General features: G+C 47.1%; 1 protein-coding gene across 2 annotated transcripts in view; it reads left to right on the top strand.

The window, feature by feature from the left end:
* Positions 1-24,795, top strand: part of ENAH (ENAH actin regulator) — a 681,857-nt gene that overhangs the window by 305,720 nt on the left and 351,342 nt on the right. For both annotated transcript variants that reach the window (XM_078647528.1, XM_078647526.1), the window contains exon 3: positions 8,053-8,230. In XM_078647528.1, the coding sequence (XP_078503654.1) occupies positions 8,053-8,230 (178 nt within the window). The remainder of the gene's footprint in view (positions 1-8,052; positions 8,231-24,795) is intronic.

The following is a 24,795-nucleotide window of genomic DNA, read 5'->3' as shown; positions in this document are numbered from 1 at the left end:
TCGTTCTCACTCTCTCTTTCTCTTTCTCGTTCTCTCTCTTTCTCGTTCTCTCTCTTTCTCACTCTCTCTATTTCTCGTTCTCTCTCTTTCTCGTTCTCTCTCTTTCTCGTTCTCTCTCTTTCTCGTTCTCTCTCTCTCTCTCTCTCTCTCTCTCTTTCTCTCTCTTTATCTTTCTCTCTTTATTTCTCTCTTTCTCTCTCTCTCTCTCTCCTCATCTCTTCTCCAGACTACAAATCGGGCAGAGGTTTGTCTGGTCACCAGTGCTCCCATATTCTGTCAGGCCAGTCCACAATTGTCTCAACTTCACTGGCGTCCCATTAAAGAGTGAATTAAGTTTAAAACGACGTATATGATCCATAAGACAGTATACTGTAATGCTCCCTCTAGTTATAAAAAATAAATACAAATCTAATGATGCAGGATCCCTTTGTGGTCTCGATCTGCCAGTGCAAACTACCTAATCTGCCCAATGATTCACAAATCTAGCACTGGAGGTCTGAGCTTTTTCTTCTGTGCAGTCAAACTGATATTCCCCCAGCCCCATCAGTGTTCAATCACCTGTCCTGTATCTTTCAGAAGGCCTCTTAAGACCCGTTTTTCCCCTATACTGAACTAACCTCCACACTCTCGTGCATTTTCGCGCCAAGAAACAATTTATCAAGCGCTCCATAAACCATACTTTTTAAAAAAAAACTTTATTTTCCCAATTTTTACATACCGGAATACAGAAAGGGTCAATACATTGCATCATAGAATGTCAGTCATGGCGAAAAGCAGTATACACATCATTAAATAAATTAGAAAAGCGGTAAAGATGTACATGGGAAAAAAATTGCAGACAATATTACAGGATGAAGCCAACATATACAGAATGCAGATTAGCAATAAAGAGACGCCATATTTCACTAAGAAGCCAATACTTCACATAAGTCACAGCCGAATCACTGGTGATCGTACAAAGAAGAGTCACAAAAAACAATGAACGAAATCTGGAGTAACACCGAGGCTGTCTGCCTAGCCCACCCCCTCTGGGACGAATCCCTGAGATGTTTGCGAGGGCAGAACGGGTCTGGTTCTGGCGATATAGCTCCTATAGGGGCACCAAATATCCACCGGACATGACGGGCCAGGTAAGAGTGGAGTATTCCTCGCAGTTTACATTGCAGCATGCCAAACTATGAAGCCAAGCCGCTCGTGTTGGGGACCTCCTACTGCCCTACAATATGGCAACCTCCCTTTTGGCCAGCAAAAAACCCGGCGCAGCAAGCTTCCTAACCGCACGAGGAAAATTAGCCACATACCTGAGCAATGCGATCTCAGGGATGGGCTCCAGTTGCATTAAAAGCATGTCACCCAATGTGGCGTGAGCGGAAGACCAATAAAGGTGTATCTTAGGACAAGCCCAAGAGAGGTGGGCAAAATCAGCAAAAGGACCCCCACATTTCTGGCAGTGATGGGGTCTATTAGGGTCGATTCTGTGTGAACGTGCAGGAGTGTGATAGATTCCACGAAGAAACTTGAAATGTAATAGCTTGTGTCTACTATTTAAAGAGACCTCTTTAGTCGCGCTACAATATTCCCATTGGTCGTCCGTAATGGGTTTACCCAAGTCCTCCTCCCATGCCGCCCGAACCCTGACATCTGAAAAGGGAATGGAATCATTGCATTGCTTATATAATTTGGAGACTAAATGGGCACCGTTTGTGTTTTGAATAAGCAGTGTCAGTGGTGGCATAGGGTCAGGGGCATTCGGATAGGAAGGAAAAGCAGCCCGTAGCATGGAGTGCAGTCTGGTCAAGACTAACGTATCCATGAAGGAGCGTTTAAAAAAAGTGTGTCCTCCGATACCGAAAAACGTGGCCGTCGGGAAATAGGTCGCCAACAGTGCAAATGTGAAATTTTGTAAGAGTACGCTGGATCAAAGTCTCTGCTGTTATGGGGAACAACGAAGGATTGGGTAGGGGAAATGCCAGAGAGTACAGTCGCTCAAGGCCCAACAGTCTACGTAATCTGTCCCATGCCCAACATGTGGTCGATACGGTTTGAATGTCTCGGGGGTCCCGAGGGAATCCAGTAGGTAGCAGTTCAGAAAGAAGGCGAGGGAACACCAAGTCTGCCTCAGGTCTCAAATAAGGAATGCGTGCGTCCGGATGAAACCAGGCATGAGCATAACAGCATTATGCAATCAGATAATATAGATAGAAGTCTGGGACCGCGAAGCCCCCTCTCGCATATGGCAGGGTCAGAGTTGGCCAGCTAACCCTAGGCACCTTGTCCCCCCAAACTAGACGCAACAACAATGAGCGCAACTGGGAAAAGAAAATGTTGGTGAGTGGGATGGGGATGTTGTTAAACAAATATAAAAATCTCGGAAGGACCACCATTTTAATAATGGCGACTCTTCCGGCCATAGATACGGCAGACGCAGCCATTTTACAATTTGCGATTCCAGAGAACTCATTGCTCTGCTGTAGTTTAGTCGGATCATGTTATCGGTATCAAGATGGATCTGGACACCAAGATATCGAACAGAGTCCAGGCACCACTCAAGGAGGAACTCACAGCTCCAGGCAGAGGTGCTGGCGGTAAGCGGAAAAATGACCGATTTATGCCAATTAATGTGTAGCCCATAAAATTTACCAAACCAGATTATCTCCAATATAAGAGGTTCTAGGTTAAGCCGAGGTGTCCTGACATATAAAATAGTGTCGTCCGCGTAAAGCGAAATCAACAAAGGGCCAGTGCGAAATTGGATGCCATGATGTAAATGCTTTTCTTGGAAATGGCGCACCAGTGGGTCCATTGCCAAAATAAAAAGCAATGGGGACAATGGGCAACCTTGGCGGGTGCCCAGAGTCAATGGAAAGGGTCAGAGATCGTACCACTTAGCCGTAGTCTGGCAATTGGCTGGGTGTAGAGCAATGCCACCGTGGAAACAAAACATTCGGGCTTCCCCATATGCCTCATGATGGACAAGAAAAAGGGCCACTCAAGGGAGTCAAATGCCTTCTCCGCGTCAAGGACAGCGGCGGCAGGTGTAGCAGGGTCAATCCTAAGCAGCACAGTGAAAGGGGTTCTCAAGTTGAGGGAAGTGGATCGATGTGGAACAAAACCCGACTGCGCCGGGGAAATGATGGATTCCATCAATAAGGACAGGCTTATCGCAATGACCTTGGCAAGTATTTTATAATCCAGGTTCAGTAAGGACAGCGGCCTGTAGGAACTACACAATTTCGGATCGTAACCGGGCTTCGGCAAGAGAATGATGACCGCTTCCCTGAATGTTGGAGGAAGACAGCCCACCTCCAGTGCCTCAGCGTAAACTTCGACCAGACGGGGAACCAAGATGTTTTATAAGCCTTATAAAAATCTGCTGAAAAGCCATCAAGGCGAGGAGCAGACAAACCCCGCAGTGCCTCTATGGCCTCAAATACTGTCTCGGGTGATGGGGACTGCCAAAAAATCCTGCATATATCTCTCTAAATATACCATTGCTATCTCTGCCAGGTAGGCATTCTGCTCACGTATGTCTCCCGAGATTCTGGATGTATATAGCGCTTTGTAATATGCTAGAAAGGAATCGCGTATGTCCGGGGTCGAATGCAGCAAAGTATAATTTGGGCCGATGATTTCCGTGATGCAAGGAGAGTCCGTAGGCGGACGAAGGGTCTGAGCCAACAGCTTACCAGGCCTCTCGCCTTCCCCATACCGCCGCACTGTGATCTGCTTCTGCAGAAACAATAATTCACGTTCAGATGCATCTCTAAATTCAATCATCAATTCGAGCTGTTTGGCCTCGACCTTATCGGACGTGGCGATCAATAGTTCCCGGTCCAGTACAGCGATGTCTTTTTCAATCCTATTTAATGTTGAGCGCAAGTCCCTGAGCACCCCGGCATGCTTAGCTATGCATATGCCTCTTATGTAGGCCTTTAACCCCTCCCACAGAGCCGCCCAGGTATCCACAGAGCCAGTGTTGAGCTCAAAGTAGTCCTCGATGACTTCTCGGACGCCCTCAAGGAAAATCGGGTCAGCTAGCGCCTTACCGGGAAAGCGCCACTGTCGCTCAAAGCCACCTGGTCTGGGAATTAGTAACTTGAGAACAGGAGAGTGGCCCGAAAGAGTACGGGGAAGGGTGAGGAGACCATCCACCCAGCCCGAGAGCCCCGGGGAGACTAACCAATAGTCTATCCTAGTCCAGGTGTCGTGGAACCCAGAAAAGTGAGAAGTCGGGAAGACCAGGGTGCAGTTGCCTCTTGATATCTATCAGTGAGAATTGAGAGCAAATGTCACGTATGGCGTGCCGGGAGCTTGGCTTGGTGTCAGATGAGGTGGAAGTACTATCCCTAGAAGAGTCGAGCAGCAAATTGAAGTCTCCCCCCATTATTAATAATCCCAAATCCAGTGAAAGGAACTGTACATGCAGGTAGTGAAAAAAGGAGGGGGAGTCGGTGTTCGGGCCGTAAACCCCAATAAAGGAGACCTTATGTCCCAGGAGTGTACCTGGAACTATTAGTGTCCGACCCTCCACATCCACTGAAGTCTTGTGTAATGTAAAAGGGACCCTTTTATGTATTAATAAGGCAACTCCCCTGGAATACCGGTTATAGTTGGAGAAAAATCTGTGAGAACCCCAGCTTTTAGCGACAGAGGAAGGGACCAAATTGGACAGATGCATCTCCTGCAGAAATATAATATCAAGGTTATGTCGGACAATATAATTAAGGACTTGACTACATTTCTTAGTTATTGAGACCCCTGACATTCCATGACATCCAAGATAGCCCAGAAGGCCTGGGCTGCTGACCTAAGCTAACCATGACAAAAATCTAAAATGCAAAAAAACTGTAGTGCATGCAGTCAATTCGCCACATACCGACCCTCCCAGTAAGGATTCCAAGTGTACAAAAAACGCCCCCCCCCCCCCCCCAGCCCACCACCCAGCCTCAATACAACCACAAAGAGGCTAATCCCATTTTGCATGATGAAACAGAACCAAGTGAATATACCAATCACAATAAGAGACTGATGGGCACAAAACAAAAACGTTATGTGGAACAAAAAACATTTGGTATTCACCGTAGGGCGAGGCAACGCCACGCCAGTCGGGCAACAGCGAAATAACTTAAAAAAACGATTGAAGATGTGAGCGTGGGATAAAACAGTGGCACACAGCTTTAATATATCATGGCAATCGGCCCGTCCCAGGCTCTGAGAACAGATCAACACTGGCCTGGGAGTCCCCTCGAGGTGGAGAGCCAGTACTAGGGTCAGAAGGAGTTCCAGAGCGACTCCCCTTGTAAGTATGACAAAATTCCTGTGCTTCAGTGGGGGTATCAAAGATGCAAGCTCTGCCATTCACGTCGACCCTCAGTCGTGCTGGATACAACATGCCATATCTGAGGCCCAAGTTCCTCAAGGTCGCCTTTACACCATTAAATTTGCACCGTGCATCTTGAATCATAATGGTTAAGTCAGGATAGAAGGACAGGTTGCTTCCTTGCTACTGGATGTTTCCCATGTCTCGAGCCGAACGGAGAGCAGCGTCACGATCTCTAAAGTTCATGATTCTGGCAATGATAGGGCGTGGGGGGGAGACCGGGCTGAGGCCGGGTGCACAATGACCGGTGCGCCCGCTCAACAACAAAGCCCTGCGTAAACGTGTCTCTACCGAACAGTTCTATGAGAAGTCGTTCTACGAAGCAGTCCATGCATCCAGTGGAGGCTGTCTCTGAAACGCCAATGATCCTGATGTTGTTTCTGCGGCTACGGGCCTCCTTGTCCTCATTCTTGATGGCCACATCCTTGAGGATCTTTTCCAGTTTGTCCAGGCGCTTTAGCGAGGAAGAAGAGCCATCTTCCATATCCAATACCCTTGATTCCACCACGTCCAGCCTCCGGTCGTGTACTTGAATCCTCGCCCCCATATCCGCTAATTTCTTATCTAGATCGTCAAATCTGTTATCTAAGGATTTAAAGCCAGCCCTCATTTTGTTGAGCCTGGCCGTGGTCAATGAAGCAGAGTTCTCCGTATTATTAGAGCACATGGCACCAGTAGCTGGGTCCGATGGGACATCTGATGTGGGGCCCGGAGCCTTGTCGAACTGCAACTTGTGCTGATTGGGATCCTTCTTCCCCATTTCGCAGGCAGAGAAGAGGGCCAAGTGAGTAGTCAGCCCGGTTGCAGCGGCAGGGCGTCACAAAGGTCGAGAGGCAGTAAGTGCGGGCTGGGGGATGGTGCCGGCGGAGCCAATGGACGCAGAAGGGACCCACAGCTGGCCCCAAGTAGTGGCAATTGCGCAGACACTGTGCCGCTAGAGGCTGCCTGACAAATAGGTAAGGGCACAAGTGTGGAGAGGCCACCAGACCTGGACCCAGAGAAAAGCAGCGGACAGGAGAGGAGCCTGGGGGTGGCACTGCAGCAGTGTGAGTAAGATCCACAACAGGTCACGGGGTTGGAGAGCGTTGACCGGGGCCGCTGAGGAGGCACAGAAACATCAGCCAGGCATGGAGGCGCCTGTTAGGTGGGCCAGCGCATTCAGGAATCCAGTGATAGCCAGCACTAGAAGGTAGGAACTCCAGACGCAAGAGGCTCCATGGGAGAAAAGAGGCAGGGCGAAGGTGAAAAGTCCCAGCATAGAGACCTCCACGCTGCTCCCCAAACAGCCACCACTCAGTATGGCCGATAGCTGGTCCAAAGGTGGGGAGGCGGGGGGGGGGGTGCAGCAAGCTCGGACAGGCCCAGCGCCGCCACTGCCTCGCAAGAGCACTTAGGGGCCTCCACGCTAACCCGCCACTCCTCCCGCCGGAGCCCGCAATCCAGGTGCCTAAACGCACAGCAGGCCCAAGGTAGGCCCGGAGTCGCCCCGTGCCAGGCGGGACCCAGAACGCAAGCCGCAGGGACGGGGGGGAGGGGGGGAAGAGCCCCAAACACCACCGGGGATGAGCGCTGGGCAGCGCCAGACCTGAACCCAGGCCGCACTCACCTCACCCTCCGGCCGCCGTATCCCCGTCAGGAGAGGGCCTCGGAGCCGTGCCCGCCTCCAGCTCTGGGCCGTCTCCCCGACAGTCAGCACAGCGGCGCCGCCTCAATTCGGCATCGGGGAGCTCCGCAGGGCATCGGGGGCAGATGGTGGGCGCTCGCTGGTCCAGAGAGTCCGCTCGCATCCCTAAATAAGGTGGTTGCCCAGCCCGACCGGCGGAGCTTCGGACAAAGGTGGCCATCTTGGTCACCTCCATGGCCACGCCCCCCCTCCATAAACCATACTTGCATAACATAACTATCACATTGCACAGTGATCACAACACTCAATCCAACATCCAAAAAGCACACAACTCATTCATCTTCTTTGACCTAGCATGTAATGCAGATCAAGCAGACTGCTCTATGACCAAAGACCTGCCTTACTAAAAGAAAAAAGCCCAAGCTAATATGCACAATCAAAAATCTAGCGTATTGCACCACCACCACCACCACCACCACAATATACTGCACACAGATGACGACAATCACTGACAATCAAGGAAATGTCAGGTTAATTGCCAGATCTGGTCGACGTCACACAATCATGAATGTGTTTAGTCATGTGGATTGCCTACCAGAATCTGTACTATACAAATAGTCTTGATCTATTATAAAGTATAGTGTTTGCTGTCTAATGTATAACATGCTAAATCAACTTTTTGGATATTGCTTGTTGCCTGAGATACACCTGTGTGGCTGCCTGGTGAATTCATTGACTGGTATTACACTGTTGTTTACTTAATTATTATAGTTAAATAAAAATAAACCACCTACAAGCAGTTGCTGAACTGTTCAGATGTGAACAGTTATCCATCTTGATTACCTATGCCCCCCGTGCCAATCATTTCCACTCATGTCTGGGTTCTGTCTATCATTGAATGTTGCTTTCTCAAGAGCACATATGGCATATGTTAACTATAACAAATTAAGCTGATGCAGTGTTTTAATTTCAAATGTAAAGGCTGAGGGATTTATGAAACTACTCTGATTAATGTTTTTTTTCTTTTTACTGTTAAATCTTTTTTTAGGTAGTGATAAATTGTGCTATTCCCAAGGGACTCAAATATAATCAAGCTACACAGACTTTTCACCAGTGGCGTGATGCAAGACAAGTGTATGGTCTCAACTTTGGCAGCAAAGAGGATGCTAATGTCTTCGCAAGTGCCATGATGCATGCCTTAGAAGTTCTAAATTCACAGGAATCTGGTAAGGCTTGTCATTTTTGTACTCAAAGTTGGTTTGCTTACTTGTGTTCTTGGTTCTCCTTCACAGTTTAAGCATGTGTTGTTTAACATGGTGCACAGTGTGTTCTCGGCAAAGGTACTGATTGTACTATTGATTTTTCTACAGTACTGGTGTAGTGGGTTGTTGTGTGGGTAATCTATCAATGAAGTCTTAAATGTATGCGCATGAGAGCAGGCACGCACTGTACACATTTCAAAAAGATTGTAGTTGTGTTATCTAAACCCAACATAAAAGAAATAGACCAGAACTTAGGAAAGGTTAGACACACATTCAGTATTTTCCTTGTTAACCAGTATAAAAAGTCAGATTCAGTATCCTGGTTCCTTAAGTGCTAAATGTAGTGAAGGCATCAGTACCAAATCCTGCTTTGCTTCACAAGAGAAAGTGGAAGATAGGACCAAGACAATGGAAACTTTAGTTGAGTCGCACCAGGCTTAAACCTCTCTGCCAAGGTGCTCTCCAGGTTTGCTCATTGGATTAAATGACCGAACACAATTCTTTTTCTTAAACTAGTGATGCTGTTGACTTCCACCCTTCTGACACGGACTCGTACAAGTTCTGTTAATTTGATGGTGTATAATTTCATATCCACAGCACCCCTTACGTAGTGCTCCACCGTGATTCAATCCTGGCTCAGGGAAAGGTGTGGTGCAGAGGCCAGAGCAGCTGGCTCCAGCGCACACGGCTATTGGTTCGATCGCCGGTGGCAGCTCAGCATCATGTGACTGGTCAATAGCTCACTTAATCTCCCCGATGGCTCCTAGCACCTTAAAAACATTAAAGGGGTGATGTATTCGTGCTTTACAAATAGGAATTATTATAGTGTTAAACATGCAACCCTTCCATAGTGCTAAATTTTTTGCTTCACCTTGGGCAAGAATCTTAACCTAGAAGACATGTCAACTAACTGGTCACATGCAATCCATTGCAAATCAAACTACTTTGAGGAATCAATCCATTTATCCTGAATCTGGATTTCAAATCAGCAGTTCAGTGCCTTGTACTCTCAATGATGCCCTATGGTGTCTCATGGAATAGGAATTCCTAAACTACACTTGGCTTCTAGAAAAGAGCCTTAGATGCCAGGTTGGCTTACAGACTCAAATGTTTGACCCCCACCCCTCAATCTTGCATATTGTATTTGCTTTAAAGCTACTTTCCACAGAATCAAGGGAGTATCTCCAGACTATCATGGACAATGAACCACTAGCTATCTTGCCAAGAAAGTGGTCATGCCAGGTAACCAATGCTGCCTTCTCAGCTCCTGAAATAACAAGGGGTAAGCCTATACCGTGGATTATTTAAGCATGCACAATTTTAGCTGAAAGGATTAACACCTCTTACTTATATTAATCCTGGTATATTTGTTTATACCTTTTTTACTTAACGTTTTAGATTATCGTTTTTTTCAATCATTACCACATAGAAAATCAAAACATTGTCAGTTCATGGTTACACTTCATAAGACAGTGGTGGTAATAGAAACTGATCTCCTCTGCAGGCATTTTACCTTACCATCTTCGCTTCCAGTACCTAAAGATTGAGAGGCTCATTTTCATGGGGGGAAAAAAATTGATTCAACAAAGAAAGTTCTCCATAGCCTCCCCGCAGGGCAAATGCGCATTTCATTTTTTTACACGTGCTGAATTTGTGGAGGTTGGTTAGGCTATGTGATTGGGAGCATTCAGATACAGATGCAGGCACAGCAACCCACCAGAAGCTGAGCTTTGAGGTATTTGAAGTCCTTGCACCCATTGGGGCTAGGGTTGGGGATGATGGATATAAGATACAGCTCTCCATTCTTTATTGCTCATCCTGGCCCAGCATCACACTTCACTGTTAAGACTTCGCCCCACTGTGTGGCTCTTGTTTAGGAGCTTAAAGGTGAAAGATTCAGGGGGTAACATAAGAGACAGAACTAGAGATGACAGAGTTGTTTTTCTTCACTAGATGTAGTATGTGCACATTTCTGGTAGCCTTATTCCTACTCATCGACTACAGGCGAATTACAGTAGGATAATAAGTATCACTGTAGGTGAGATTTTGATCTATTTTGGGTCCTTCTCATAAATGCAGGAACACAGCTGCCAGCTCCACTCTGGTGCAATTGACAAGTCTGCGCTACACAAAGCATATTCACGAGAGTAAGTTCAAAGAGCTAGCCAAGCGACACTATCTGATTTCAGAAAAAAAGCTGTTAGTTGTAGGGACTGAAATCCCCCCTACAAAACAGACATCTACATGAATGACGTCCACCGAGCGTTCACCCATGGCAAGTTCACTGCCCCAAGTAAAATCTACAGATACCTAGTCTTTCTCCTGCCTGTTGACTTAACCATGGTTTAACAGTGCAGTGCAAGTGAAGTGTTGTCGCTTTGAGAACATTGGGCTGAAACAATTTCTTCTTTCGCCCCATAACAGGACAGGAAACTGATTGCATGAATAGTTGGGTGAGCTTGTAGGCTGAATGCTGCTATTATACATTCTTCCCCCCCCCCCCCCCCCCCCCCTACACATCGAGTGCCATCTGCACTGACTGCTAAATACGATGGCAATGTGGCTAAAACTATGGGTGCATATGAGCCCTTCACTGTAAGGTCATCCTGCTGCCTGTATATTAATGTCTAAGTGCTGTGACAATCACCCACACCACAAAAGTGCTAAAAGCACATCTCTTCTACCACCCCCTTTAACAGTAAACCCTTTGTGGGTGAAAGATCACATTCAGAGGCGGAAGTCCTACAGCAAAACAATCTGAGGTCAGATCTACTGTTTAACCTAATCTGAAGCAGTGATTTTTCTTTACCAAGGAGAAGGATGGCAGATGTTTTTTCGTGCCCTGACTTATGGCCTTGCAATCACATCTTGTGTAGCATGCAATGATGGGGAGCACCGAGGTTTAACAGACAGTAAATCCCTTATTACACGCTTTGCTAGTGCATATGCTAGTCATAAGCTGTTTTTGGGCATCTACCTTCGCAATCAGTAGATTTGTAGAGTGCTTCTTGTGACCCGTAAGGGTATCCAGGTGATGGCAGCATCCAGTTGATTAGCCGAATAGCCAGGTTTTCAGGTTCTTTTGGAACTCTGAAAGATAAGAGGTCTATAGATGAAAGGATAGCTTGTTCCATGTATTTGGTGCTAAGTAGGAGGAGTGACCTCCGAATCTGCTATGCCATATGCGGGGGTGAGGGTTGGAGAAAGGGATGTCTGAGGTGTCTGGTGGGTTGCTGGAAATTCCGATGGTTGTTCAAGTAGGTGGGTCCACAGTTGTAGGGCTTTCTGTGCATGGGGTAGGAGCTTGAATTGGCATCTTTTCTATACACTTTGAGTCTGTGATGGCATATGTAATTGTAACCTCGTACAAACACCATAAATGAGGACAGTGTCTCAGAATAATCGGATTGTCCTTGTTGCGGCCACTGCAGGAATTTTTTTTACCAGTTGGTGGTCCTCTTGGGCCACACCCACACCGCTCTGCTTTCTTTTCTTCAGGAATTTCATTTTTGAGTAGGACCTTTTCACTGCGCTTTTAATTTAGGTGTTGTGTACACCACATTTCTGCTGCTTCATTCCCCTTTCAGTGTAACTGCAACAAATGATGGACGGAATGCTGAATGATTCAAACATTCTCCCCCAATCAAGAGATCTGGGTTAAATCCATTCTTCTTTGGCCCACTATGCCTCCTCAGTTTGGACCCAGACATGTGCAAATCAGTCTTGACCCTGTGCCTCATGGGAACAGTCCATACCGAACTGCCAAGCCAGGTCCTCTCTGGACCGGAAACAAGCATCCTGGGACCGGTTTCGGGGTATGTCACCCTTCTTCAACCAGGCTAGCTTGAATCCAGCGGCACAGTGAGCAAGGAACCCACGTCTGGGTGTACCCGGCCCACTTAGGGTGAAAAGTGTAACTGCAATAAATGATGGACGGAATGCTGAATGATTCAAACATTCTCCCCTAATCAAGAGATGCGAGTTAAATCCATCGTTCTTTTGCCCACTTAACCTTTTCCTCAGCTTTAGTTGCTTGACGGTCACCCTTTCGATTTCTATTACCCGTTTTACTTTACAAAGGTCACAAACTGTTCGCAACAATTACTGTAATGCATTTTTCTTTTTCAATTACACATTTGCAATTGACAACTGCCCTCTGTGGTTCACACTTAATTTTGCTTCTGTGAGGTAACACTGCAGATCTCTGCCTATGCACAACGCACACCACTGAAGACTGAGAAAGAGTACTAATAAACCTGAAGTTCATAATCAACGCCTATCCTCTCCAAATCATTAATATACGTGGCCGGGTCGATTCTCAAATAGACCACTGGAGGGCGAGCGCGCATTATGAAAACCAATGGCCATCTTACTTTTAATTAACACGCTAGCTGTTTGTCCTCCAAGCCCCCAATCCAACACTGCTCGGGTTACTTTTTAAAGCACTCTTAGTGGGGCGGTTTTCCTTTTATAAAGTGCATTTTAATTCCGTAGGACATGGGTAAAGTGCAGTTAAACTTCAGAAGAAGACTATTGGTACATTGTTAGTTTGAGACGTGCTGGTTTTCCCCTGGAGCTACCAGCCGGCGGTATGCTTGAAGTTTGACGGTTTCTTTTCTTGAGGAGCTCACGTGAGTTTGAGAGGTCCTCCCCTCCCCGAAGGGGCCCCTGTAGGGCCTGCTCAACCAGCGGGGAGCTTGCACGGACCGGCTTTGAAAAGGTGCGACTGCTGGGCCTTCTGCAAGACCTCACTAGACAAACCTTTCTGTCAAAGCCATTAGCACGCTTTCCAGCAGACACTGCTTCTTGGTCACACAATGCTACGGTGGCGAACACAACTGGGCATGATAAGGAGTGGCAAGGTCCGCAGGATCCGTCTATCCAGGACAGACTTACAGAGGCTCACTCCGAGTAGCGCTGCCAGAACATGGCGAGCTGTGGGCCTGCTCCACAGCTTAAAGTCGGGTGGCGTTTTTGGCAGTACCCAGTTGTTCTGTCTTAGTCTACTTTCCCGATGACTCTCGGTGCATGCAATAAATGCTGCATGAGTAACAATGGTTAAGGCCGAAGTTGTATTGCTAATGCAATTGTAGTTTCAAGAATCCCTCCCTGGCTTCCAGTTCAGCGCCCTTTCAACGGCCCGAAGCGGGGCAGGGCAGGAGCAGACTGAGTTAACCAGATCTCCTGCAGCCCCACCTGTCATGGGGCAGCTCCTGGTATGATGAGCTGCTCATGGGGGCTCTACAGCCCTTTCTATACACGCTTCTTCCTCTTCTGATCTCCCACAACTCTGTGCTGTTTGTGGGTGCTTTTTAACCCAACTTCTCCAGGTCCCATGATTGGATTTGAATCGTTTATCCCTTTTCTTAATTAACCCCTTCGCTGCTAGGCCTTTCCCCCTCCTGTGCTAAGCCTTTTTTTGGCGATTTGGGGTAGTGTGCGCTTAGGCCCCTGTAACTTTTTGACCACATAAGGTATCCACGCCAAATTTGCATCCTTTTCTTCCAACATCACGTGGATTCTAAAGGTGCCCAGGGTTTGTGGATTCCCAGAAATTAACCAAAATATAGTGAAACTTTTGTTTTTTTCAGAAAAATGGGAAAAACGGGCTGCAAATGAAAGCCTCTGGGTTTTCCCTGAAAATGTTATCAAAAAAGGGTTTGTGGGGCTGAAATTTCCATTTTACCAGCTTTTAGGGAATGACAGTCTTTTGTCAGAGAACCAACATTTTTCACACAGTTTTGGCATTTTTTTGGGACATAGCCTATTTTTGCTATTTTTAGAGCTTTCCACCTCCTTCCAGTTAATGGTAGAAATGAGTTTGAAAGCAATAATGGATCCTGGAAAGCTATACATTTTCGAAAAGTAGACAAAACTCTGAATTCAGAAAGGGGTCATTTGTCTAAATCCATGAAGGTTTCTTTATAGAAACTAACAGTTAAATTTTGGAATAATTGAAAATTTGTTGAAAAAAACAGCCTTTTGTCTAAACGTTTTCACCTATAACTTTTTGTAATTTTGACAGCTCTTGGAAAGCAATATACCGTTACATCCGTTAGACCTTCCTGGTTGTGGGGATATATAGGACTTGTAGTTGCACCAAGAACCCGACGAACCCAGATCCAAAAACTGAGCAGCAACTTGCAATGGTATTTTTTCTTGGAAAATGTATACATGGAAAAATCTGTATGAAAGACACCTATGTATTTCTGAATTGGGTACAAATTATAGAGTTTAGAAACAGTATATAATTGCACATTTTCAAAATTGGGAATACTCATACTAGCATGAGAATTATTGGTCATTTTTGAAAAAGATTTTTTTTTACACAATGTCTTTCATTGGGAAGGGAGAAATGCATGAAAACTCAATTGGTAATAACAGTTGATTTACAAATCTGAATTACCCTAAGTCTCCCGATAAAAACGGTACATAACAGTGTGGGTCGGCCTTGTGCCTGCGACAGGAAACGGCGCAAAATGCAACGTGGTCACACCTCAATTTTGCAGTTACAAATTGACCCTTTTATGGCAAAGTGCCTAGCTGTAGTTTTTGCACCCTAGCTCTGCCGGCACCTAAGGAAACCTAGCAAACCTATACATTTTTGAAAACTAGACACCCAGGGGAATTCAGGATGGGGTGACTCGACTGCCTACCACCAGGTTCTGTTACCCAGAATCCCTTTCAAAGGTAAGAAATAGACAAAAAAACGCATTTTCCTCACATTTCTGTGGTGGAAAGTTCTGGAATCTACGTGGATCAACACATTTCCACCCACCCAGCGTTCCCCCGGGTCTCCCGAAAAAAATGGTACCTCACTTGCCTGGGTCTGCCTAGTGCCTGCGACAGGAAACAGCGCAAAACGCAACGTGGTCGCACCTCCATTTCCCAGTGAAATCGTTCCCTTTTTGGGCAAAGAGACTACCTTTTGTTTTTGAACCCTAGCTCTGCCGGCACCTAGGGAAACCTAGCAAACCTATACATTTTTGAAAACTAGGCACCCAGGGGAATTCAGGATGGGGTGACTCGACTGCCTACCACCAGGTTCTGTTACCCAGAATCCCTTGCAAAGCTAAGAAATTGACAAAAAAAGAGCATTTTCCTCATTTCTGTGGTGGAAAGTTCTGGAATCTCCGTGGATCAACAAATTTCCACCCACTCAGCGTTCCCCCGGGTCTCCCGAAAAAAATGTTACCTCACTTGCCTTGGTAGGCATAGTGGCTGCAACAGGAAAAAGTCCAAATCGTATGGTGGAGAATTTAAAATAACCTATAGCAAAACTACCTTGATTTTGGGGGGGCACCTGAGTTTTTGGCCCGGGGCTCGGTGGCCATCTTTGGAAACTACCAAACCCAAACAGTTCTGAAAACTAGACACCCGGGGGAGTTCAGGGAGGTATGGCATGAGTGGGTCCCCCAATGTTTTCCTACCCAGAATTCCTTGCAAACCTTAAAGGTAGGTAAAAAAATCACTTTTCCAAACTTTTTTGCGTGGGATCTCCGTGCCGGCAAAAATGTCCTACCACCCAGCATTCCCCTTGTTCTCCCGAGTAAAATGATACCTCACTTGTGTGGGTGCCCCAAAGCAGAACAGGCTAAAATTGAATTTTTAAAAAATGTAGTTTTTAGTTTTGACAAATTAGGCACCCCACCCTAGTCACAGGCCTTTGGCCCACCCACACAAGTGAGGTATCATTTTACTCGGGAGATCAAGGGGAACTTTGGGTGCTAGGACATTTGTGCCGGCAGGGAGATCCCACCCAAAAACGTATGGAAAAGTGGTTTTTTTAACCTAAATTTAAGGTTGGCAGGGATTTCTGGGTAGGAAAACATTGGGGGACCCACGCATGCCATACCTCCCTGGACTCCCCCGGGTGTCTAGTTTTCAGAACTGTTTGGGTTTGGTAGTTTCCAAAGATGGCCGCCGAACCCGGGCCAAAAACTCAGGTGCCGCCCCCCCAAAAATCAAGGTAGTTTTGCTATAGGGTATTTTAAATTCTCCACCGTACGATTTGGACCTTTCCTGTTGCAGCCACTATGCCTACCCACGCAAGTGAGGTACCATTTTTATCGGGAGACCTGGGGGAACGCTAGGTGGGAGGTAATTTGTGTGAGCCCAGTGATGCCACGCTTTCCCACACAAAAAAGTGCGAATAAACTGATTTTTTTTTTTTCAGCTAAAATTGAGGTTTGCAAGTGATTTGGGGTAAAGGAACGTTGGAGGATCCACGCAAGCCATACCTCCTTGGAAGCCCCCGGGTGTCTACTTTTCAGAAATGTGTGGGTTTGGTAGGTTTCCCTAGATGGCCGTCTAGCACGGGGCCAAAAACTCAGGTAACCCCTCTTGCAAAAGCTGGTGGATTTGACAATGGTGACAATGTCAAAACCACCAGCTTTTGCAAGAGGGGTTACCTGTTTTTGGCTCCGTGCTAGACGGCCATCTAGGGAAACCTACCAAACCCACACATTTCTGAAAAGTAGACACCCGGGGGCATCCAAGGAGGTATGGCTTGCGTGGATCTTCCAACGTTCCTTTACCCCGAATCCCTTGCAAACCTCAATTTTAGCTGAAAAAAAATCCGTTTATTCGCACTTTTTTGTGTGGGAAAGCGTGGCATCACTGGGCTCACACAAATTTCCTCCCACCCAGCGTTCCCCCAGGTCTCCCGATAAAAATGGTACCTCACTTGCATGGGTTGGCATAGTGGCTGCAACAGGAAAAGGTCCAAATCGTATGGTGGAGAATTTAAAATACCCTATAGCAAAACTTTCTTGATTTTGGGGGGGGGGGGCACCTGAGTTTTTGGCCCGGGGTTCGGCGGCCATCTTTGGAAACTACCAAACCCAAACAGTTCTGAAAACTAGACACCCGGGGGAGTCCAGGGAGGTATGGCATGCGTGGGTCCCCCAATGTTTTCCTACCCAGAATTCCTTGCAAACCTTAAAATTAGGTAAAAAAAATCACTTTTCCAAACTTTTTTGCATAGGATCTCCGTGCCGGCATAAATGTCCTACCACCCAGCGTTCCCCTTGTTCTCCTGAGTAAAATGATACCTCACTTGTGTGGGTGCCCCAAAGCAGAACAGGCTAAAAATGAATTTTAAAAAAATGAAGTATTTAGGTTTGACAAATTAAGCACCCCAACCTTAGTCACAGGCCTTTGGCCCACCCACACAAGTGAGGTATCATTTTACTCGGGAGATCAAGGGGAACGCTGGGTGGTAGGACATTTGTGCCGGCAGGGAGATCCTACGCAAAAATGTATGGAATAGTTTTTTTTTTCCAATCTAAATTTAAGGTTTGCAGGGATTTCTGGGTAGGAAAACATTGGGGGACCCACGCATGCCATACCTCCCTGGACTCCCCCGGGTGTCTAGTTTTCAGAACTGTTTGGGTTTGGTAGTTTCCAAAGATGCCCGCCAAGCCCCGGGCCAAAAACTCATGGGAACCCCCTTGCAAAACCAAATTGTTTTGAATGAATTAAGTTTTCAATTTGAGAGCGTGCGACTCTTGGGACAATATTGCATGGAAATTGTGACAGACAATTTCAAGTTTGCAGGAGATTGTGGATAAAAAACAATAGAATTCACCAGAAAGACATGACCATATACTCCCATCGTTAATATCTAAATTTAGTAAGTTATTTATAGCTATAATGTACACCTTAACAGAGTTACTCAAAAGTCAAACATTCAAGCACAGCTATCTATTCCTCAAAGACACACATACAGGTTGGATTTGGGACGAGGGCGAGTGATGGTTCAGTACATAAAATTGTATTCGCAAGTAATTTCACAAAAATGAAATACACTGCGTATAATTGAAAGTATGATAAACTGAACCACTGACTCGCAGCTCGTGAGCTGTAAAGCCACGTCAAGGCACCAACCTCTTTACAGGCCATTCATACACCTTTCGTACGTGTGACACATACAAAACATTCACACCGCCAGCCGGGACCCTTCACATTTCAACACTCACACCAGCAGACAGCGCCATTCAAGGGCCCATCACTTTCACACGCCCACATTTCTGACATTGCAACTACGCAAAATGATGGACTGCGTGGAGTGTCACTCAACTAGCAGTGTGTGTAGTGACCAACAGAAAGTAGCTACTCACACACCGCCAGCCGAGCGCCAGTCCACCCACACCACCATCCAAGCACCAGACCATGCACACCGCCAGCCAAACACCACTCAGCGCACACCGACAGCCAAGTACCACTCCACACACACCACCAGCCAAGCACCACTCCACGCACACTGCAAGCCAAGCGCCACTCCACACACACCGCCAGCCAAGTACCACTCCACGCACACCATCCAGCCAAGCGCCACTCCACACACACCGCTAGCCAAGCGCCACTCCACGCACACCACCATCCAAGCACCAGACCATGCACACCGCCAGCCAAACACCACTCCGTGCACAGACCGCCAAGTACCACTCCATGGACACCATCCAGCCAAGCGCCACTCCACGCACACCACCATCCAAGCACCAGACCATGCACACCGCCAGCCAAACACCACTCAGCGCACACCGACAGCCAAGTACCACTCCACATACACCACCAGCCAAGCATCACTCCTCGCACACCACAAGCCAAGCGCCACTCCACACACACCACCAGCCAAACACCACTCCGTGCACAGACCGCCAAGTACCACTCCACGCACACCACCAGCCAAGTGCCACTCCACACACACACGACCAGCCAAGCTCCACTCCACAAACACAACACCAGCCAAGCACCACTCCGTGCACAGACAGCCAAGTACCACTCCACGCACACCATCCAGCCAAGCGCCACTCCACACACACCGCCAGCCAAGCACCACTCCACGCACACCATCCAGCCAAGTACCACTCCACGCACACCATCCAGCCAAGCACCACTCCACACACACACTGCCAGCCAAGCACCACTCCGTGCACAGACAGCCAAGTATCACTCCACGCACACCACCAGCCAAGCGCCACTCCACACACACCACCAGCCAAGCGCCACTCCACGCACACCACCAGCCAAGGACAAATCCAAACACAACACCAGGCAAGCGCAAGAGTACGCACACAGCCAACCAAAGACCAGACCACGCACACTGCCAGCCAAGCACCAGTCCACAGACACCGCCAGACAAGCACCAGTCCACAGACAACGGCAGCCAAGCGCCAAACCATGCACACCGTCAGACAATAGACACTACACGCAAACCAACATCATACTTTAGATTTTTTTGAAAATAAAAGAGAAACAAACACAAATTGCAAATTGATACAAATCTACTAACTCAACAACTAAATCTAAAAAGACTACACAAATGCCAACTTTGAAACTGAACAATAAGTTTTAAAGAATAAAGACCAACCAGTTCACTTTACCACTCATGGATGCTCCCAAAAATTATTTTGCGTGTGGTACAATCTAAAACAAGCAGGTACACACAGCCCGGGGTTTGAAGGGCAGTCGGGGCAGTACATACGAACCGCCTTCCGCAAACCTCTTCGCCAACAGACTCTACATCTCCGACTGGGAAAGTCTTTTGAAGTTGTAGGAGGAATTTGATCAGGAAAGTGGCGATCTTTCAATCTGGCAACATCCTCCACCACTCCAACTCTAGGAACACTTGCCTGTTCCACTAAACCAAGGCTGCCTTCCACAGACTCCTGAAACTTTACAAAAGTCATCTTTGACCGGGGACAAGATTTCTGGAACACAGCAAAAGCATTAAAGGTTGCCAAGTGGAAAAGATGGATAGCCAACTTCTTGTACCAAATGTAAGCCTTACGAAGAGCAGCATACTGTTCCAACCTCTGATCTACTCTGTCAACACTACCCATGTGCCTATTATAGTCCATTATGCACACAGGTTTGCGCACTTCTGCAACCTGACCCCAAACAGTCACCGGTTCAGTGCTTTCATCATGTATTGTAGTCAACATGTAGACATCTCTCCTGTCTGAAAACGTCACAGCTAGAAGCTCCTCACAACGCAATGCACTCCACTGTCCCCGAGCAAGCTTTCGAAAAACAAGTTCTTTTGGGAAACCTTTACGGTTTGAGCGGATTGTGCCACAAGCAACAGTGTCCACTTTGGCCAATTCCCTGAACAACCGCACATCAGTGTAGAAGTTATCGACATACAAATGATGGCCTTTGTTAAAAAATCCACGACCAAGTTCCCACACAATTTTCTCAGTCACTCCAAAAGTCGACGGACAACCAGGGGGTTAATCCTGGATTCCTTACCAGTGTACACCTTGAAGTTAGAGACCTATCCAGTCTCACTGCCACACAGCATATAAAGTTTGATTCCATAGCGTGCCCTCTTACTAGGAATGTATTGCCGAAATACCAAGCGGCCCTTGAACAACCGCAAAGACTCATTCACTGCAATTTCTTTCCCAGGATAAAAGATCTCAGGAAATCGATCAACAAAATGATCAATGACAGGCCGAATCTTGAAATGACGGTCCCAATCAGGGTGATCTCGTGCCAAAGCAGAACTATTGTCAACAAAATGCATCATCCGAAGCAGAAGCAAATACCTATCACGACTCATGACTGCCGGAAATATAGCTGTTGCCATCAAGGGACTAGTAGACCAATATGAAGCCATTGATGGTTTCCTAAGCAAGCCCATCAAAGTTAAACCCAAAAACTTTTTCATCTCCTCCAAATTTGTGGGAGTCCACCGGGTAGCTCTAGCGTAGGGCTTAAGGCTGGCACTGTTCACACTCAAAAAACTTTCAGCATACAAATTAGTCTGCTCTACAATCTCTGCCAAAAACACATCATCCATAAACAACTTGAAAAAATCAATAGGCAAAAGGTTTTCAGTGTTCACCCTACACCCTGGAACACTTGTAAATTCAGGCAATGCCGGCTGCACCATGCCTGGTGCAACCCAGAGGTCAGAACTTTCAACGTCAAGTCTTGCAGCCGCAGGCTGCCGCCCAGCTGCCTCATGTCTCACTACACCAACTGGAAGTCTAGCAGCCCCAGGCTGCAGCCCAGATGTCTCTTGCCGCACTATTGGCACAGCAATGTCCTCCGCAACCACAGGCACTTCATCCACACCAAAAGTAGCTTCATCAGCACTCGGAGTGTCTTCATCATCAGATGAAGCCATGTGTAGAGAAAACTCACTACCTGAATCTTCACCTCCCACCTCTGGCTCAGAATCAGAGTCAGTCTCTGGAGCATGGTCAGAGGAAGAATCAAAAAGCATTCCAACAACTTGCTGAGCAGTAATCCGGCGGCTAGCCATTATCCTTACAAATAAAGGAGTCTGCACAAACAACTCAACAACCCCAACACTGTGCAAAGTAATATAATAAATGTAAGCCTTTATCACAAATATCTATATTTAGAAAAAATATACAATTCACTTACAAGAGACAACTACACTCACCAGCACCTACTCTGCAAAGACACAGCAAATAGGCAACAATATCCCACTAGAAAGAAGAAAAAAAAACTTACATCTACAGAAGGACACATCAAAAACAAATGCAAAACATGTTTTACAATCACCAAAAACAGAAACCACACATACTCTTATTACTACAGTTTGCAAAATAAACAATTACATTACAATTGAACAAAAAACAGGTCTCTTACCAAACACATGCAACTACAGAAACAGCAGAACAGAACCACCAGTAACGGAACCGCACACTGCAACAATCTAAAGAGAAAAAAAATACACATTAGAAGAAACAAAAACAACACACATTACAACAGGCTATGTCACAGGGTATGTCACAAATGGGGTGTCTGTCCCCAAGGGGGGCAGAATATAAATCATTATAAACGTGGGCCCCCTGGAAGAAACCCTACTGAGGGCAGAGAGGCCAAGTAAAGACACGGCAGAACATACTTTTGAAAACAAGTGGGCCCAAGGAAGCAACCCTTGGCCAAGGGGTCGCTTACTATATAAAAAAAAACAAAAAAAAACCCTGGAGTCTAGTGGGCTTTTCTATCCCCCCCCTGGGTTCAGAAACGGTAAAAAAAAACAGGCGATCTGCCCCCGGGGGGGGGGGGGGGGGGGCGAACAGTCTACAATATTTATAGTGCCCCCTGGAAGTGACCCTTGCCCAAGGGGTCACTTCCTTTATAAATATAATTCAATCCCTGGTGTCTAGTGGGCTTTTCTGCTCCCCCTGGGTCCAGATTCGGCACAAAAAACGGCCGATCTGCCCCCGGGGGGGGGGCAGAAAAGTCTAAAAAAAAATATGGGGCACTAGGAAGCGACCCTTCCCCAAGGGGTCGCTTCCTTTACAATTATAAACAAATCCCTGGTGTCTAGTGGGCTTTTCTGCCCCCCCTGGGTGCAGATCAGCCAAAAAAACGGCCGATCTGCCCCGGGGGAGGGGGGGGGGCAGAAAAGTCTGAAAAATAATTTGGCCCCAAATTGGAAGCGACCCTTGCCCCAGGGGTCGCTTCCTGCACATTTATAAACTTTTACAATTCACACACAAAAATCCCTGGTGTCTAGTGGGGCATTCCTGGTGCACGATCGCGACGCTGTGCGCGATCGTGCACCAGGAATGCCCTGCATTGGGACATCAGGGGAGAGGAAACAGTTTCCTCCCCCCCGATGCCTCAAGGCACCGAAAAACGGCCCCCCCGCCCCACCGGAGCAGCAAACACCAACCTCTGTGCTGGACGCGCTGGAATGAAATGGATTCCAGCACGTCCAGCGCTTCCTGATGACGTCGGCGCGCGCTGTGCGCGCTGACGTCACCAGGAAGCGTGGGGGGCCAGGGGGGGCAGCGGAAAGTCTTCCGCTGCCACCCCTCCTAAAATGACCACGATCGATGCCCCAGGGGGGGGAGCGCCAGCGCTCCCCCCTCCAGGGCTGTACTGATGACGGAGCGGTTCCGTCATCAGCACAGCCCAACCGATGCTGATGACGGAACCGCTCCGTCATCAGCATCGAAGGGGTTAAGGACTCTTGTTTTTTTTGGTTTCATTTCTATGATCTTTTGACTTTTTTTTTTTTTTTTTTTACTGCTACTAAATACTTAAACACTTTTCCTGAAGTTATTATGTCTCGGTAAAAAAGCTTTTTCAAGGAGCTCATTTCTTTGCTGGATGAGCAAAAAATGAAAGTATCCAAAACGAGTCATTCCACCTACAGACATAGCTTCAAAATAGCTGTCGATGCTCACACACCAAATGTAATTCAAAAGAAAAATTAAAGATCAACCATTTTACATTTAAGATTATTGATCTTTGAAGCACTCCTTGTGTAACCAACCTCTCACCAACTTTGGTGTACTTCTAATAACCTGTGCTACAAAGTTGCTCTGTTTGGAAACTCTGAAATTCCAAAGGTCTCTTGCTGTGTACCAACTGTTCGCTGTTTGTTTATGGATTTTTCTTCTTCATAAAGAGTGCAGTTATATATAACTGATTACTACTTAATTTTCCCTTTTTAGGTCTTGCTTGAAATAGCTCATGCACTGTTGCTTGCAGGACATTTTGTTAGTTTACAGTAGGTTTGGAGCACACCTATTGTTTAAGATTGGTTGGCTTAATCTGTTATTTTCTTTCTTCTGACTTGTTAATGTGGGTGGCCTTCATGTTTTTCTGCTGTTTCATCTTTCCCTGGAACATGGCCCAAGTACTTGTGTCCTGCCACTGCTTGCGCTTTGAAAGCTCCTTTTTAGGTCTCGCCTGGAATAAGCATCCGAAGGATGCGTCCAGGCTGGAGACTTATAGCTGCCCGTCTCGGGGGGAATGACGGACAAGAGGGTGCCGCGTGCTTCTCTTGTGCTGGATTTGACTGCGTGCACGCGCACCCACACACGCGCATGCGCACATACACAGCCACACGCATACACAGCCACACGCATACACAGGCACACACACCCCCCCCGTCGCTGCCGCACCTACACACACACACTAGCGCACCTACACGCACACCGAGACCCCCCCACACACACCAGCGCACCTACACACACGCACACATACAAAGACCCCCTACCCCCGCCATCGCACACATACACATACACACACACACACACACACACACACACACACACACACACACACACACACGCACCCCCCTCCCCCCTAGAACTAAGCCCCACTTACCGCCATTCGGGACTTCTGTAGCCGGGGCTCTCCCTCGGGCATGGGAGCCCCGCTCTCAGGCACTCCGTGGGCGCGTGCGCGGGACCCGCCCAAAGGAACTGGCTCAAACGCGCATGCAAAGCATTTAAAGTGGATATAGCGTTAAAGCCAGAGTTGTGTAGTTGGGGAAGCAGGTCCGAGTCTCGACTTCATATCAACATCTGATTCTGGACCACTTCAATAATCTTTCTTTGCCTCAAAAAATAAAAGCAGTAATGAATGTGGACTTGCGTAATGTAAGTGATGCTCATGTGAAGCGCTCAAATTTTGTTGGGTCAAGTTCGCGCTATATAAAACTATAAAAACATAGCAGTGTGCACGGGGTATCGTTTGATGTTTTAAGAGTTATTTGTAATTTGGTAAATATTTGAGCTTTCGCA

The sequence above is a fragment of the Lissotriton helveticus genome, chromosome 6, assembly GCF_964261635.1.
Source record: "Lissotriton helveticus chromosome 6, aLisHel1.1, whole genome shotgun sequence".
Taxonomy (NCBI): Eukaryota; Metazoa; Chordata; class Amphibia; order Caudata; family Salamandridae; genus Lissotriton; species Lissotriton helveticus.
The sequence above is the reverse complement of the archived record's forward strand: the minus strand, read 5'-3'. Positions and strand labels throughout refer to the sequence as shown.